At 42.0% G+C, this 18,874-nt stretch overlaps 1 protein-coding gene and 1 pseudogene across 1 annotated transcript in view; both read right to left on the bottom strand.

Moving 5' to 3' along the window:
• Positions 1-222: 222 nt before the first annotated feature.
• LOC122108604 (NACHT, LRR and PYD domains-containing protein 1a-like) overlaps positions 223-18,874 on the bottom strand; it is a 42,704-nt gene continuing 24,052 nt past the window's right edge. Inside the window, 6 exon segments of the mRNA XM_042680592.1 lie at positions 223-491; positions 844-888; positions 9,390-9,531; positions 13,643-13,768; positions 14,299-14,561; positions 17,456-17,679. Of these exon segments, the coding sequence (XP_042536526.1) occupies positions 223-491; positions 844-888; positions 9,390-9,531; positions 13,643-13,768; positions 14,299-14,561; positions 17,456-17,679 (1,069 nt within the window).
• Positions 11,306-13,487, bottom strand: LOC122108582 (annotated as a pseudogene).

Genomic DNA, 18,874 nt, shown 5'->3' with positions numbered 1-18,874 from the left:
GAGGATGGGAAGGGATGAGAAGGGGAAACAAAGGAGGAGGCTACAATGCTTGGTAAGAAATGTACTCATTATCTTGCCCATGTAATTGTAACCCCTCTGTACAGTATTTTCACAATTAAAAAAAAAAGAAATTGAGGTACCTAAAGGTCAAGCAGTCAGCACTCTAAGGTGAGTGCTCAGACTTCACCTGTTGAGCAGTGAAGACAACACATAGTCTCCACATCACCACTCCAAGAGTTCCATGATCAAGTGAGGATGTGTCTTCTTCAGGGCTTTGTAGAGTTGGTCTTTGCCATTCTGGTCCCAGGCATGGCTGAAACTGAACAGCTTCCGCATCTGGGCTGGGCTGGTGGCCTCAGCCCGTACCTGCTCATACTGCTCCTCACTCAGCATCTCTCCATGCAGCAGGTCCAAGACTGAGTCCACAGATGTCACTCGAGCCACCAGCTGCTTCCGATGTCTGTCCACAAAGTGTGGGAAGGCCAGGCCACCTGAGGATGAAGGTGAAGCTGGGAATAAGCAAAGAAAGTCTCCCTTGTTCTCTACTTGTGATTCCCACTTCCCTCATGCCAGCACCCAGCCTGGCATTCCGCCTCATCAGGAGGAAGGAGGGGTTCATGATGGGGAATTGAGGTTGTGAGTGGGGAATGCTAGGACCTTCATGGACAGAGGCAATAGCAATGGGGTGGAACTCTGCCCACCCCCAGCATGTACCTCTCCAGCCCATCCCTGGAAGGCTGGTGATAAGAGGAACCCCTTTCTGCCCTCTTCTCTCCCATCTAGGACTTTATGCTACACCAGCAAAACCACTGGCTCCTGTGTCCTCTGAGATCTGTTACTAACCTTTGGGGGTTGGAAGTACTGGAGTAGCTGGTGATCTGAAATCTCCTGGAAGAAAAGAGAGACGAAGAAACTTGTATAGCTTTGTTAGTTACAGACACACATGATACACCTTGAAACTCCCAGCCATCTCTGAGATGCAAGCTTCAGACCAATTCTGATAGAATTGTGTGAATAAGGGCTGGAAGGACCCTGAGATATCATGTAGGCAGATTGCTTCCTAGTGCATATGAGAACCTGAGCACTTGAGGCTTTCATCATAAACTAAAAAAGAGAGAAGAAAAGGTAGATGAGTGTTGGGAGCTGACAGTAAAGCTCTAAGGTCATCTTGACCCCTGTGCTCACTTGAAGGCACATACGAGGAGCTGGCTTACTTAAAAAACACCAGGCCCCGGGATTGCTTTGCTATGTCTGCAGAGTTTGTTTTACTTTCTACCAGTTGACCTTGTCTTGTCTTACTGCACTGTTTTTACTGAAATTTTCCTTGTTTTTCTGGACTATTGTAACCTTATGTTACCTCTTGACTTCTAATAGTATATATTAGGGAAAGTTAAAAATAAACGGTGCTGCAGTCTTGAGCTGCAGACCTCCCGACCCCATCCTTTGTCTTATGTCTTTATTTTTCTGTCCTCGCCCCCTACTTCAGGATTCCCTTTCGTTGCCGGCAGGCTCCGGCAAGTGGTGCCCGAACAGGGACCTGAAAACCTGGGATCAAGTCAGAGGACCCTGCCAAGGTAAGAGGACGAGTCCGGAAAAAGAGAGCGGGTGATAGTATAGTTGGGAGTAAGAAATTGTGGGGCAACGTAAGAGCCGCACAAGGGTATTTTTCACGCTCAAGGAGTGAAAGTTAGACAGAGTCAGAATGTTTCTTTCACTTTGTTGAGGAAGTATACCCTTGGTTCCTGGAGGAAGGAACCATCAGTTTTAAAACTTAGCAAAAAAAAAAAGGAAAAAAGGATTCAGGTACACTATGATGCAAATGGCCTGAAAGTTAAAACATTGCTGCTTTGTAATTGTTTGGTATCTGTGTAGCCTGCAGGTTCTCTATTGGGGTTGGCAACGGATGCGCTATAAGACAGCCAAGTGGGCCGGTGGGAGACGTCCCCCGGATCCCCATCAGGGTAAACTATCCACTAGTGCGGACATTTGGGCCCGTCTGTAGTCCGGCACTTTCTGTCTGACAGTCTACACCACATATTCTGTAAATGTGTTTTTTCTCAATGTTTGTATGTATGTATTTTGGAATTCTTGGAATGTTTCTTCTCTCAGATTCATCCTGATGAGAGAGCCCGGAGGAGACTGGATAACACCCTCTCAATATCTGGTTCTCTCTAGCTCCTTTGTTTTTACTTACACTTTAAACTGACCCCCCCCCTTTTCTACTCTTCACTGTCACCTCCTCCACCCTCTCTGGATCCAGAAGTAGGGGGTTGGTGGGGGATGAAAAACCTGGAGGATCTAACAATAACTTAAAAGGGCTGGCAGGAAGAACTCGCAGCCAGATAAAACTGCCACTGACCACCTGCAAGTGACACCAGCAAGATGTTAGCCTCGGGCCTTGGCCCAGGGGATCTGAGCATGGGGGAGAACCTGTCAGTCTGAGGGGACGGCCGCTAGGGACTTCTTTCCCTTGCCCCAAGATGACTGGGAATTCTCCTCCACCTTGGAAGGCCCCTAGGTCAAGGTTTGCAGGTATCTAAAAGAAAAATCCTTCGGAGGTGAGTAGAGGGGGTTTGAGTCCCCTGGTAAGTGGGTTTGAGTCCCACTTGTGAATGGTGGTGAAATGTCGCCCCATTCACTGAGACCTGATTTTGTCTTTGTGGCCACATGTCTGTCTTGTTTACTTCAGTATGTTTTCTGTTATGTTTTCTGAGGTAGGGATAAACTGGGGGCCCATTAGCCCCCAGCTCAGCCTTTGGTTGTTGTCTTGTCTAGTTCTGTTTTAGAACTGGTACCAGCTTTAAATGTACGTACAACTGATTTTGATTTTTGCTTTAAGATCTGTGTGTGTGTTGTATGTGTTTGTGAACATGTTCAAGATAAAAATTATCAGCATGCTGTAACAATTGGGTGAGTTTAAGTTTAAAATTCAAAAGGTTATGAGGACATTGGACATTACCAAAAATTTTAAAGAATTTTCACACTGTTTTAAATGACTTTTTATGGATTCTTTAGCATAAAAATTAAAAAATCTGGTATTTTAAAATGCATAAGGCTGTTTACACTGTAATCAAGTTATCTAGCTTAACAAAAATGCATTGGCTGTTTGGAATTTAGTTCTCTTGGCTAAAATTTGGGGATAAATATTAAAAGTTTAAATATAAAAGTTTGTTTAACACTGTCAAAGACATTACCTGTTCTGGCTGTCTAAAACTGTGTATTTTCATTCAAAAACCAAGAGATAAGAAAAGGAAAAAACTTAAAAGCCAACAAAAGACCTATCATTAAGGACAAGAGGTAAACAGGCAAAAGTGCAGTTCAGCTGGTCATACATGGTGGGACTGGCCATGGGAGGTGTCCACGCATGGTGAAAGAGGACAAGCTGTTCATCTTACCCTAAAGAGTGAGATTAGGTGCATGCCCATTCTACAGGAGGGGCCAAGTGGCCCAGCTTTGTTCTGTCCTTTTTCTTTACAGATAAATACTAGAAACATGATGGTAAAAAAAATAGTGATGTGATGATCTGATTAGTATTGCTAAAACTGCCCCTAGGACTTAAAAAGAGGGTTAAAAATATATTTGTATAATGTGACTTGCTTTCAATTATGTTCTACAATTAGGATATGTTCTTAAAAGTCATAAATGTATTAAGTTTAACTTCTTGGTACAGTGATGATTGTAATTCTTGCATTAAGGAAAAATTATCATTTGAGTTGAAAAGTTTTAATGTGTATCTGTTTTAAAACAAGCAGCCAAGAGACAATGAGTGACACTTGGCCTCAAGATTTTAAGGGATTTTTTTAATGTAACTAAAAACTAAAATATAAAATAAAAAAAGAGATTATAGGAAGCTTAAAAATAGGAATGGATTTTTGGATATAAAGTTTAAAAGTAATATTGTTCTTAACATTTGCCTCAAAGTGGAAAAATTAGGATTACCAAAATAATTGCTTAATTGCTATTCCAGTTTGCTCTTATAGGTTTTTTAAGTTTCCAGCAAGCCAAGAGCAAAGCAGAGAGGATTCTTATAAGTTTGTCAGATGTAACTTTGGCTCTTAACAAGTTTCAGGTAAGAGCATGCTTAAGAGCTACTTCTATGTTGACCACCTTGTTGCTTTTAATTGGAGTAAAGTGGCCTTTTATAAGACTCATTAATCTGCAAACTGGTTCAAAGCCAGCCCGGGCAGAAAAAGGTCCCTGTGAGACTGTCACCTCTACTCAGCCAGCAGAGTGCTGAAAGAGCAAGCAGAGTTGCTTGGGACTCATAGTGGCAGAGTGCTAGCCTTGAGCTGCAGAGCTGAGGGACAGCACTCAGGCCCCAGTTCAAGTCCAGTGACCAGCTAAGGGAAATGCAAATGAGGCATTTATCTCAGTGTAGAGAAAACACTCCAGGGACAAGAGCAATGGAGAAGCATCCAGAGGCAGTAAGCCACTGCTTGGATGACAGAAATGTCAGATCCTAGAGTCATTTGTCTGTGGCCATTCAAAAATTGGTCAGAGCCAGGAGGTCATGGGAAGATAGTTTGTAAGCATGTCTAATATCCATGACTATCTACTTCGTAGGGACAGAAACTTGTAATAGTACTAAAAAGCTAAAGTTATAAAATGTGAGGGATGGTTTAAATCCCAACCCCTGTATGTGCCAAAAGCCCTAATTGGCAATAACTTTTGAGCTAACTGCAGCTACATAAAATTTATCTGCTAAAAAAAAAAAAAAAAAAAAGTTTGTGAACCTGAGAGTGTGTTTCTATTAACATCTGTCTAAAGGCCTGCACAGGTGACTTAGGCATTGTTAGGGTCACTAGAGGTCACATTCCTAAAGATGCTTTTACAAACCAAAGTGCTAAACAAGCTACACTGCTGTAGCCGGGAAAAAATTTGTCAAAAGTTAAAATATTGTTCTTAATGACATCTAACCCTGGTAACCTCTTTGTAAGATAGGCTAAGGTTATAGGTTCCTGGCTAGGTAGGATCAACACCCCCGAGTCAGCCTGAAGAAGTTACAGAAGATGAATCTTCGCCCATCAACCCCTTTTTAGAACAAGGGACCAGAGTCATAAAAAAAAAAAGTGACAAAATAGACAAAAGAAAAAGACATGGAAAATAGTAGTACAGGCCTGAGCCCTCTATATCTGCCTAGAAAATCAGCCTTATTAAAAGAACTATCTAGTTAAAAAAGTTGTCATCTTGGTAAGTTGTCCTGGGTTATTGCCTAAATAGTCTTAAAAACTAGTGAGGCCACAGCCTGCCAAACCTATGTATTACTTGTATCCTTAACCAGTCTGTGTAGAAATTTACAGCCCAGCATGAGGTGTGACAGTCCCTTGGAGCCTCTGAGAGACCCTGCTGCTGCTGCTGCTACGGCCTGACATGACAGTCACCTGGAGAAAATCTACATCGTTACCCTGACCACCTCCACCATGGAAAAAGTAGACTAAACTCCTGCCTGATTCCATCTTTTGAATGGCTTCACTTTGTACTCCTACTGCCGGGAAGACTAGCAAACATTGTATTGCACATTCCCTACACTACTTTGCCACTATGGGACTTCCTAAACATAGTAAAACTGATAATGGTCCGGGATATGTCGGACAAGCATTTCAAACTTTTTGTAAATCTTACCAGATTTTTCACTCTACAGGTATTCCCTATATTCCTCAAGGACAAGAAATTATTAAACAAGCCAACGGGCTGTTAAAACACCAAATTTTTAAATTAAAAGGGGGGAATTATACCCCTTCTCTCCTATTAGTATTCTTCTCATGCTTTATTTGTACTAATTTTTTTAAGTTTAGATTATAATGGCCTTTCCACAGCACAGCAGTTTTAGGAGGAAAAAAGAGAGAGAGCAAAGAGCTTTTGCCCAAGTTAAGTGGAAGGATCTTTTAACAGGTGATTGGCACAGGCCGATCCGGTTTTAACATGGGGTCGAGGACATGTTTGTGTTTTTTTGCAGGAAGAAAATAAATCCCGCTGGTTGCCTGAGCATTGTGTTAGGATTGTGGAGGCTCATTCAGATGACACAAACGCTGACACATTGGGCTTACGTGCCGGATCCCCCGATTGTGCACCCTACAACTTGGGAGGGAGTTGAGTACTCATTCACGTCAATAGATCAGCTTATGGTACAGCCCCTGATCCTTTCATCCAATATACAAAGATGGAAGATATCTCAGCTTCAGACATTGGAACTCCTTTTTGCTTTACCACCAGCTCTAAAGGCTCCTTTCCAGGCTGTATTATAATGCTATCCATGACTCATAAAATTTGGATCCCAGAGAAAAAATCAAATCTACAATATGCAGATGACATCTTTGCCAACTGTGCACTTAGTTTATGCAGATTCTACTCCATCCTATAGGATACCCTGTTGCATTAATTCTTCACAAGTAGTAGAATCTACAGGAAAGCCTCATCCAATAAGGTGCAGGCATGTGCAGCCATTTGTTACCAATATTTCTGGAACTAATTCTCAATTAATGGACTGGTCTGGAGCTAATCTTACTAATAAGTACAATCTTGGACTGTGGTGGATGAATGGGCATCCTCAACATCATGTCTGGATGCTGGTGGCTGCACTCAACAACATAACCTGACCCAATTCATCCCTTTAAAAAAATAATTGTGAGTTGTGTATCACCACCCCATGTCATTATGTATGGACCATTTAATATCTCTGTAGGAGCTAATTATTTTAATGTCACCTGTTCCAATTGTTCTTTTACTAATTGCTTGTATAGCAGCATAACTGAATCCATACTTATTGTTAGACAACCATCTTTTGTTATGCTTCCTGTAAATATTTCTGAAACTTGGTATGAAGATTCTAGTATTCAGTGTTGAAACAATTGAAAGAACTAATGCGCCCTCGTCGATTTGTTGGGCTACTTGTAGCTGATGTTTTGGCCTTTATTTCGTTAGCTGCCTCTGCAGAGGCAGCTGCTGTGGCACTAACACAAAATGTTAAAACTGCCCATTATCTTAATCAGCTTGCTCATAATACTACACAAGCCCTACCTCTGGACTCTAAAGTGACAAAAACTGCTAAAAAACTGTTTAAACAATTTCAGCGCTATATCCCTTCCCTGACTTATGTTAAAGGATTGCTAATGTCATTGCTTGGCCTGGGAATGCTTTTGCTGATGGTTTTTCTATGCTTTCCTTGTATTATACATGCACTGCAAAACTCTCTTACAAGTTTAGCCAGCCAGCTACATAAGATCGAGCTCCATATAAATGAATTCCCCCTGAGAGGAACTGTAGCCAGAGACGGGTAAGAAGGGGTGCCAGTCTGACCAACCTAAGACAGGGCCTTCAGCTTTGCTCTGAAGAAGTTCCCGATGATGGGTAAGGCAGACAAGGTGATCCACCCAAACTAAGACAGGCAGGTTCGCTTCTTTAAACAAAGACGGGGGAGATGTTGGGAGCCGACAGTAAAGCTCTAAGTTCATCTTGACCCCTGTGCTCACTTGAAGGCATATACGAGGAGCTGGCTTACTTAAAAAACACCAGGTGCCCGGGATAGCTTTGCTATGTCTGCAGAGTTTGTTTTACTTTCTACCAGTTGACCTTGTCTTGTTTTACTGCACTCTGTTTTTACTGAAATTTTCCTTGTTTTTCTGGACTATTGTAACCTTATGTTACCTCTTGACTTCTAATAGTATATATTAGGGAAAGTTAAAAATAAACGGTGCTGCAGTCTTGAGCTGCAGACCTCCCGACCCCATCCTTTGTCTTATGTCTATTTTTCTGTCCTCGCCCCCTAATTCAGGATTCCCTTTCATTGCCGGCAGGCTCCGGCAAATGAGTGATCAACGGAAATGTTTCCCATATCATCTCAGATTGATTTTATCTTACTTTAGACTGAACAGGTAGAGAACAAGTTAATTTTCTTGCTGGATGTTCCAAACTATTTGATTTCTTCTTATGAACAGAAATCTACTTTCTTGTCCTTATTTGGTCTTCTATATTCACATGCCAAATCTGTATGTCTCCAATTTTATTTCAGAGGCAAGAAAAAGTACCCCTTAGCAAATGGGAATAATGATAGAATTTTAATATAAAATATATTGTTTCAAAAGCAACAGAAACAACCAATATTAGGGGGGCCTACACAACTGCAGAGGCTAGGCTAGTGGAGGTTGGAGCTATCCTGTGAACAAGCTCTGAGAATTTGAACATGCCATAAATTCAGTGTGATCTAATAGTGCAGGGAGGTGGCCCCAAATTGTGGTCCTGGAAGTCCTGGATCCATCATGATGTGAGGAGATGGCCCTCATATCACTGCTCACTGAACAAACCTGGTTCACCATTTGGATTTATATAGAAAATGCAGCATCTAATGTTAAGTTGATTAGATGGCTAAGAAATTTAAAAGAAAAATATAGGAGGAAGTAAAGATGATTGACATATGGAAAGACACAAGGGAGGCCAGGGTCCCCGTTGTCTAGTATTAGTAGGCTTCCCCATAAGAAAGGCATTGATTTTGGTGATAGAAGGAATGGATAAAATGAAAACTGATAGAAGAAAGAAGTTGGTTGGAATAAGGAAAAAAGGAACACTATTGCCCATATTTATTAAGGCATGTGCAAACATTTTATTTAATTCTTTTAAAAATCATAGCATTAGTTGCTACCATTCTGATTTTACAGATAAGGAGTGTGAGACTCAACTGAGCTCAGTAACTTTGCTAACACCATGTGGTGAGTAAGTGCTAGGAGTGGGGCTCAAACTCCTCTGGTGCTTGCTAGTTCGCTCTCCAACTGTGTGTGACCCAACCCAGGGCTGGGCAAGCCTGTCCTCCTTTCAGCACATGGTAAGGCCTATGTGCTGCAAGATCTGCTAAGGAGTTGCCACCACTCGTGTTTGACAGCTGACAGGACTGGTGGTCTGGAGAAGTAGGAAGTAAGCATTTTAGTATTGTAGGTTTCATGTTAGACTAACAGACTGTAAATCTTCCATCATCCTAAAAGTTCATTTTTGGATTTCCTGTTGACAATACTTCCTGATCCAGAAGTGAGAATCTAATGTTGGTAAACTAGCTTAACCACAAACCACAAAACCATCTAGTGCCTACTCTTTTATTGAACAGCCTTGCCTCTATGAGAAATTGTGCCAAAGATCTTGTGGGTGTCAGTGGCATCTTCAACAGCAAGGTAGAGACATCAGGGGGCAAAAGAGAGATGATGTAGCTTAGACCCAGACTGACGTCAGTTTAAATTCTGATCATCTATCATCTATCTGTTCCATACCTTCAAAAAGCCCAACAACTTTCTGGACTCTTTCTTTTCAACAGCAAAATATGATAATGCACATTGAACCCCTGTCCCTCCAACTCATTAACTCTGTGTCTTCCAACCCTGTACTCTATGGACTTGTTCCAGGTTTACCTGGTTTCAGCAAGGTCTCCCATATTAGAGTCCTATTTTTCTTCTCTTCCATTTTCAGCCTGATTGCTGAGTCCAGCTCACTAACAGAGATCTCAGAGAAGAGCTGGGATACTCCAGGGCTCCGATAGCACAGCTCCAGTTCCTGAAGAGTGAGAGAGTCACCATGTGAGAAGCCAGTACTCATCCTACCAGGTTCTTTCTCCTTTGCCACCTTCTTGGTGCTGATCAACCTCACAAACACTGCAGTCAGGAGCCATCTTCAGACCACATGTTCTGAATCAGAAGGATGAGGACACAGCTGGGCACCACATTGTCCAATCAGGGATTATGTTGAATCATATGCTCACATATCCTAAGGCAGAACCTTCTCTGCCATGTTGCAGGAGCCCGATTCTTCCAACTTCCCACTGAATCCATGTTGTCTTGTCTCCACCTCATACCCTCACTCCTAATGTATCATACCCTCAACTAGTTTACAATAAACCAGAAATTTACATTCATTATCTTTCCTAAGTTACAGTAAAAGCAAATCTCTTGCTTTCCAACAACTCTAAAAGATACTCCTTCCCAGTTTCCTCAAACTTAATAATAGCACAGGCATCTTCTTTACATTCAACTTTCAAGTCTTAGCATCATCCTTAACATCTTCCTTTTTCTTGTAATAGCAGTTAATTTGCCCTGTGCTATTGCCTCTACCCCCATAATTAGTTTAGACACCTGTTGCAAAGCCTCATCATCCTTTAGGGTTGGGTAATTCCTTGTGTTGCAATTCCCCTAAATCTACCAACTTTCCTGCTTGTCTTTGCTGTCCAGGCAACCCACCATCAGTTTTCATCTGTGATATCACAATGGTGTTTTGAATTTTCCTCTACTTCTACAGCTGTCTATTCATCAACCAGACTCCAGACAGTCAAGGCATCTTTGTTTTTCTGGCACTGGATTCTGTTATGTTGCTAAGGCTGGCCTCAGCCTCCAAGTGCTGAGATTATAAACATGTACCTCCATGCTTGTCTAACTTGGTGCATCATTAAGAAAGTACTGTGTTTGAATTTGGTACCCTGGGTATTGTATATATGTTCAGCTGAACTAGGGAAGGGAAGGGAAACAGCAAATTTGTGAGAAAAAGGAGAAAGGGGAACAGTATTACTCACAAGACAATACATTGGAAATGACCTGTATAACTTGTGGGGGGTGGGGAGAAGGAAAAGAGGGAGAAAAAGGAGGTGTTAACATTAGGCAAAAAATGTCATCACTACCTTACTTATGAAGCTGTAACCCCTCTGTACATCACCTTGGCAATAAAATTTTTTTAAAAAATAAAGAAAGTCTTGTTTGATCATGTTTACTACCTTATTAAGGACTTAACATTGCATTTAGTACAAAATACAAATTGCACACAAGGGCCAATTGGACCAATGAGCCCCGTGAGCTCTTCTTTTGGACTCCATCTTTTGATGCATGTACTACTCTCTTCCACACTAGCACCTTTCATTTCTTTATTACCGGTAAGTTCAAACTTGCTCTGCTATTTGTGCTTTTGAATACATCTTTTCATTCTGAGAGGCTCCACTATAAATCACCTAGTGGACAAGTGGTGTTTTTTTTATTAATCATTTCAGTCTCAATTCAAGTGATATCTCAGAGGTGCATTCCCTTACTACCCTGACTATGTTACTCAATTCACTGCCTCCATGTTCTACTTCACATCATTAGGTGCTACTGTGCTTCATCAGGAAATATAACACATAGGTACATGAACTCATATCTCTCAGAGGCTGCAGCCTTTGGAAGTAGACAGCTTCTGCCTGATATGTTGGGTAAGACTGGTTTTCTGATACTTCAACATCCTTCCTTATCTTTTATTCTACTCTTGACTCTTGCCTTTTATTTATCTTTTTTTTTGCAGTTTCTGTGGTTTATTTAAGTACAAATAAAAGGTGCATGTGAGCTATCGATTCATTTTCTTCACTGTGCAACCTGGCATTGGGATTGGTGGCTCTGATGGCCAGCTGGGCTGCTCTTTCCATGATGGCTTTTTGGTTCTTGGGCAATCTCAGTGCAGTAAGACTCATTGCACATGAGCAGCACTTCCACCTCCTTGAAGTTGTGGACCAGGAACTTCTGGTATCCACTGGGCAGCATGTGCTTTGTTTTCTTGTTGCTCCCATAACCAATATTGGGCATCAAGATGTAGCCCTTGAATCTCCTCCCTAACCTGTTGTCAATGCCCCTGGGTTTCTACCAGTTACACTTAATCTTGACTGGTGATGGATGAACTTCTTGGTCCCCTTTGTGATGATCTTAGGCTTCACCTGAGGTCTGAGGGTGGGTGGCCATGATGTCTCCAGCAGCAGGAGAGAGCATCCACCTCCATACACAGCACCGAGGAAGAGGCTTTTTATGTATCTTTTTCACTCTCAAAAATGTGTATATGGGCAGGGCACAAGTGGCTCACCCCCTTAATCCTAACAATTCAGTAGGCTGAGATCTGAGGATCATGGTTTGAAGGAAGCCTGGGCAGAAAAGTATATGAGAGACTCATCTCCAATTAACCACCAAAAAATTGGAAGTAGAGCTGTGTCTCAAGTAGTAAAGTGCTAGCTTTGAGCAAAAATTGCTTAGGAACAGCACACAGACCCTGATTTCAAGCCCCAGGATCAGCACCGTCATAAAACAACAACAAAAAGTAAAACAAAACATAAAAACTAGTAGTATGCTTCTTTTTGTGATTTCAAAAAGAACAAAATTCTCTTGTCATTATTCCCAGACTATAGCTGCTGCTCTGAAGCTAGCTGACCATCAGGTCTGTCATCCTCCATCCTACCCTAAGAAAAACTCTAACAGCTATTCTTGGGAAGATTTTCACTAGAGTCAATACTTGCTGTACTTATATTTGTTGCAAATAGGATAGTTTATGACTGGTATGAAAAAAAAAATGATGGTGACATTGTTTTCTTAAAGGGAACCAACTGATTTGGGATATGTTTTTATTGATAGAGTTTTATGATCTGGGTCCTTGGCTTCAAGACTTCTTGCGAGTTACAAGACTAGCAGCCCTGTTGGTTTGCCCATTGCCTGTGATATAGTTGTGTGAAGCATCCTGTCTTGAGTCTCAGATGCTACTGCTCAGCTTCTGTCATGTCACACTCATCTGGCCCTGGTTCATCTATACACTGTTCCATGTGCTTCGCTGATTCTGAGCAGCAAACCCAGACAGTGCTGAAAATATAGAAATCCTAGATTCAGGTCTAGTGGTCCACTCTCCTCAGCCTTTGGTCAAAGAGTGTGTGTGAGAGAGATACGGAAAAGAATAAGAAAAAGGCATTCATTTGAGGCACACACTTTCATTTCAGTGTCAGTAAGGCTCATCTGAGCCCACTACTCAACCTGTCCTGAATGATGGTCATAGGACATCCAACTCTACAGGCATAGGAAAAAGGCATAAGATACAGACATCACACCCTCAAATCCAACTCTACGTAGTGATTGTTGCCAAATTTACAACTTTCTGTTTGTGTCTTTGTAATCTTCTTAGAGGTAAAAATTGTTGAGATTTTCTGATACGGAGTTGTCTCTCCTTTCTGACAATGCACAACCTAGAGTTCAGCTATTTCCTTAGACTTAAACTCACCCAACTAAAGACAAAATCCTACAATTCCTACTTTTTTAAACATTGTTTAACTGAGAAGCGCCAATTCCCTGTACATGTTTCCTCTTCTTTTTTTTTTTTTTGGGTCCGGTCATGGGGCCTGAACTCTGGGCTTGGGGGCTGTCCCTCAGCTCTTCAGCTCAAGGCTAACGCTCTACCACTTGAGCCACAGTGCCACTTCCGGCTTTTTTCTTTTTGCTTATGCCATGCTGAGGAATGGAACCCAGGGCCTCAGGCATGCAAGGCAAGCGCTCTACAACTGAGCCACCTTCCCAGCCCGCATGTTTCTTCTTCTGTAACAAATAATATACCATGTGGGTTCAACTACAGGTGTGCTCACAGTGCATTCTGATTGGCAGGCATTACCAACTGCTAGCCCAGACACTGACAGTGCCCCAAGCAAATTCTTCTTCCAAATCTTGAAGGTGATTAATTTTTCTGTGAACCATTTTCCTCCTATTTTTGTAACATTCAACTCAACACCCTTCTCACTTTTTGTCCTACCTCATTTCCTCCCAACAGGCCCTGGGAAGGCCTGAGATTTCCCCCAAGTATTTCCAGGCACATCATGATCCTAGCAAGGGACAGATGCCTGGCTGCTCACCTGGGGGATGATATCCATCTTCCCAGATCCAGATACAACATAGCGAGAACCCAGGTACAGGGCATCCAGTGGGGGTGGCTTGTATATTCTTACAAATTGAAACTTTTCTTCTTCTTCATCTATGGCCTAAGAAGTGTACAGAATAATGATTTAGGGAGATTTCTGCCCCACAGCTTCTAGTTTGAAGGAGGAGACAGAGAGCAAGCACATCAGTGCATTAGTACATTCATGTGGGTCACATTCATGGCTATCACATCTCTGTACCCTCATTCCCCTTCTTCCATAATTTGACAATTGGTGAGACCACCCTTGGCCTCTGCCATGTTAGATGGGAATAGAGTCACTGACAGAGAAGGAGGAAGAGAATGGAAAAGGTACAATCTGGGGCATGGAGCTTTCTTGTTCATTTTGCTCCTGGAAAGATGCCACAACAAGTAACCAAGAGATCAATGATGGAGCAGGGAACACAGCTGGGAAAACCCTTGTGTGCGGGGCATGGACCATGGCTAAGCAAAGAACAGGACTGGTCACCCTTATGCAGGTTCCTGCTTGGGAGAATCCCATCCTCCTTCCCAGGTGAGAGATGCAGGTTTCTGCTGTGTTTCCTGTTTCCTGTGAGCCCACCCTGTCCCACTCCTCCTGCTTGTCAGTGTCACCTTCTGAATGCTGCAGTCACAGGGGATCAGGTAGAGGTGCAAGGTGACTTCATCAGGACTCAGGTAGTAGTACAGCAATGTGGTGCAGATGATGGGGATGAAGTGCCGGACGCCAGGAATCATCCTCAGTAGAACTCCTATTGGTGAGAAGCTGGGATTCTCCAGGACTGCACATTGTGGCTCCACCCTGGCTGGCTTCTCCAGCAGCATCCCCTCCTCTTTAAAGTGGGCCACGTTGAACTGAGAGATGTCCACATGCTCACCTGTCAGAAAGCAAATTTGAGAGTTGTGCACTTCAGGTCCCATCAGGCTTGGCGGGGACAGTAGGATCCCAGGGTTTAGGATCAGAGATCTTCCCTGGGACCCAGTGTATAGTCTGAATGACTGAGTCCTAAAATTTCCATGTGGAAATCCCAACCCTTCAACCCCACCCCTTCCCCACCACTATGATGGGGTTAGGCAAGAGATTTGAGGGGTGATCAGGACATGGAGATGTTAGTTAATGGTATGGATGGCCATATGAAAGAGTTCCAAAAAATTCCCTGTGAAGGTGCAGCTGTTTGACAGCACCTGTCCTTAGGAGAATGCTTACCAGATACCAAATCTACAGAAATCACCATCTTGGATCTCAGCCTTCAACAATGTGATAAATCCATAAGGTATTAATAGTGTTATCTAGGGGCTGTGAATGCCCTGGATTGGATTCCCCAGTACCACATAAACAGAAAAAGCCAGAAGTGGTGCTGTGGTTCAAGTGGTAGAGCGCTAGCTTTGAGAACAGAGAGGCTCAGGGACAGTGCCCAGCCCCAGGACTGGCAAAAATATAGTGTTACCTAGGATATGCTATTTTCTTATAGCAGCCTATAGAGACTATGGTAGAGAAGGAAGAATGGCCTCAGATGCTGTGGACCATCTGGTCTCTGGAGTGGGATTATCGCAGACACCTTAGGCCTTGAGGCAAACTCATAGATAAGCCAGTCCCAGGCCCTGGAGCTGGACAGACACAGAACCTGTGGTTCCCTGTGCTGCTGTGGACTCTCCTTGTAAGTGGTGGGGGCAGGTTTGACTATAAGCAGGTAGAGAACTGTAGGTGGGAGTAGCTGTAGGAAGATGGAGTGACCAACGGCAGACTCCACTGATCAAATGTCTGGCCACCATTGAAACTCTTCTATTGGGAAGCACCATGGCATCCACCATTGTGGAGGTCATGGCTCCCTCTTAGAAAGCTGCTACTTCCTGGCAGGTCTGACAGGGGTGTCTAAGACTTGAATAAGTCTGTGCTGCTAACCAGGACCTTGAGTTCAGAGAGGTGAACTTGAGATAAAGTGACAGTTGGAAACAAGTTTGGATGTGTGATAAACAATAGCAATATTTGATCATTCATGGACTTTTTTGCCTCAATTAGCCCTTGCCACAGATTGGCTGATTTTTCCTGGAAAATAAGCTGCATATACCATATTTCTGGGATAGGCAAACACCTAGACATGCATTTAAATTCCAATGATCCCAGGATTTGATGTTATAATACAGAAATAATGTGATAAATATTTTAATGATAGAAGGCTCTTGTTGTTCTCTAAACAGTACCTACATATTTCCTTTAAGATGTTTCTTCATAAATAGCTCTTTGAGAACAGAGACTATGTGTGAAGCACTTTGTCAATTACTCTTTTTAAAATTCATCACCTGCTAGAAATCGATGCTGTTGCTTTATGCAGTCAATGAGCATTAGCTTCACTTAAACATGATTCAGTGTCTTTGCTTATTATTCTACCTTGTACTTCGGAGTTCATGTTCCATTTTTCTCTAGGTACATATCTAAGACTTTTGTTCAGGAAGTATTTGTTTTTGGCAATCTCTCTACTTTTAATTTCCTGTAAAGATCTTTTCAAACTCAAAATAATTGCATTTTTACAATTCACAGTTCTTGATGAACAGTTATTTCTCAGGACCATGAAGACATCTTTCCACTGTCCTCTGCCTTCCACTGTTGCTGCTCAGAAGTCAGTCAACATACCTCTCTAGGTAAGCTTTCCTTCTGTTGGCAGTAACCTTTGCTTAAGATTTGGGATTGGCAAGTTTTGCTATAATGTTGATTTGTTTCTGTCCCTTTGTTTTTTCTTTTCTTCTTTGCACTTTTTTAAGTTCTCACCCTGAGAAGTCTTAAATTTCACAGTAATAGCACAGAAATTCTCTTGGTAGTTATCTCTTTTATTACTGCATCATTTCTATTCTCTCAAGCATATTGTTCTGGAATTCTAATTAATTATACAGCTATTTTCATCATGGTATCCTCCAAAGTATGTAATATTTAAACATGTTATCTGTCAATCTCATCTGTTCCTATTTTATCATTTGTACTATTTCTTGCTTCATGTTCATATTTTACCACTTTTTAAGTGTATTTTGGACATATATATGTTCTATTCCTGATAATTTCAGTGACTAAAGTTTTAATGGGCTGGTTTGTATGACACAGCTTTCTGCTGGCTTTCATTTCTGGTACACTGGGGGTTTTGTGATGTTTACTTTTTTCCCAGACATTGTATTGATATGTATGTCAGGCTGGAACTTGTGATCTTTCTGCTTGAGCCTCTTGCGTGCTGGCATGCTGGTTATGAGCCATTGCACCCAACTTTCTCTGTGTGGATTGGAACTGTGAACTATTTTGACCATTGTCCTTTCTGAGTTATTTTTGTGTGACTCCAGATCTCAAGTGTAATCTGACAGGTGGTAATAGCTTCTCATTGATGATTGACTCTGGGTACTAAATATTTTTGATTAGTTCCTTTGGCTTTATTTTGTACACAGATATGTATTAGAAAATCTTTTAAAATGGAGGTACTGAGAGTATCCTATGTTTCCTGATGGGACCGAATAAATTTCAACTAATTAACGCTGAAGACATAGCTCTATATTTGGGAAACTACAAGGTAAGTCTAGCCAGAAATAATAACATGGCTTGGAGACACATGCTTCCAATTATGTTTAGGGAGGTGAGGGATGAAGAACAGTCTCCATCTACACTTCCATACCCTCTCCACCTTGCTGGAAAGCTCTGGGTTGCTCAATCTTTTTCCCTCACACTCTATACTATGCTGTATCATTTTTCTGGGTCCTTAACCTACCAATATCCTCCTATGTTTCCATTCTTTACCTTGGAGGTCGACAAAGTGAGGGAGGTGCACAGCAGCCACAGTTCCTTGCTCAGCCCTGATGCCAAACAGAGGCCCTGCTATCATCCAGGTGTGCTGCAGCCAAGTCTTGTCCAGGCAAGTGTCCCAGGAACACAATTCAATGGTGATGGTCACTGCCCTGCTAACTTCAAAGCTCAGATCCATGTTGGGACAGTGGTAGAAGCCAGCCACAGGGAAGTGAACACTGTAAAGAGGGAGAGGCAGACATCAAATTACACAAATCCACCAAGCCCCTTCTGGATGCCAAACACAATAAAGCAGCTGTTGGTAGTCCAGAATAGCTAACCTTATTCCACCCAAGGTCATAGGTTTAGTCCTGGCTCCTCTGCTCTCTGAGGAACTCATTTAGCTTCCCTGATCTCAGTTTCCTCATCTATAAGTGGTAGTTACCATACCTTACAGAGCTGGGAGTGATGAGTAATGTAATGTAAATCAATAGATTAACACATGCTTGGGAGCAGCTGGTCAATGCTATTATGTTGGCCATGACAAAATAGGAAAGTGTTCTTATTTTTTAAAGCATATACTTATGTTTTGAAGAGGAATTTTACCAATAATGACTAAACCTACATGCTATTGCTCATGAGCAGGCTTTGTAGCTGAACACAGATCAAAATGATCTTTGCCAAGGATCCCCACTTGGTGTGTAGCTGGGTGGTCAGATGATAGCTTCAGAGTCGAGGTGGACTGCCTTGTTCTTCCCTGCTGAGGCAGTGCCTGTGGCAGTGAATGACGAGTGACAGCCTGTTGGATTGTGCTCATGGTTCTGGCTAAATTGTTAATTATGAGACTGGGAGACCTTAGAGGACAGGGTTGCCATGTTCCTCATGACTTCATAGGTATTCTTAATAAAAGGGTGCTTTGCACCTAGTGCTTATGAATAAAGCAGGAACATACAGATTATAAGATACTGAAATGAGATTGAGGAGAGAAACCAATCAAATGCAATGAGCAGTCCTTATCAGAAGCTGATTAGAACAAATATCAGCAAGAATACACCTCCCACAAAGGAGAAAATGTGAACCAGATTGGATTTAGATAATGGGAAAGACCTAATGCCAATATTTTAGGAGGCAAAAATTATGTTTAATTAGGAAAAATGGTTCTTATTTGTGTTAGTTGAGGTGCATAAGGCTCTAGTTAAAGCTTAAAAAATCATCTAATGTATGGATTTAAAATACTGTAATAGTAACAAAAGAGGAAGAAAATGATTGAAAGTAATTTGGAAAATGAACAAGGATATTCCTAACATGTTCAGCTTTTGTGTGTGCTTGAAAATTTTATAATAAGCCTATTTTTCCCACAATCAAAGTACACATTAAAAGCATGCTGTCTGAAAATGGGAGTCAGGAGAGACTGTGGGGAAATTTCAGCGTGCG

Source organism: Dipodomys spectabilis, unplaced genomic scaffold, assembly GCF_019054845.1.
Source record: "Dipodomys spectabilis isolate Male_0828 unplaced genomic scaffold, ASM1905484v1 ptg000062l, whole genome shotgun sequence".
Classification (NCBI taxonomy): Eukaryota; Metazoa; Chordata; class Mammalia; order Rodentia; family Heteromyidae; genus Dipodomys; species Dipodomys spectabilis.
This window is presented reverse-complemented; position numbering and strand designations above follow the sequence as displayed.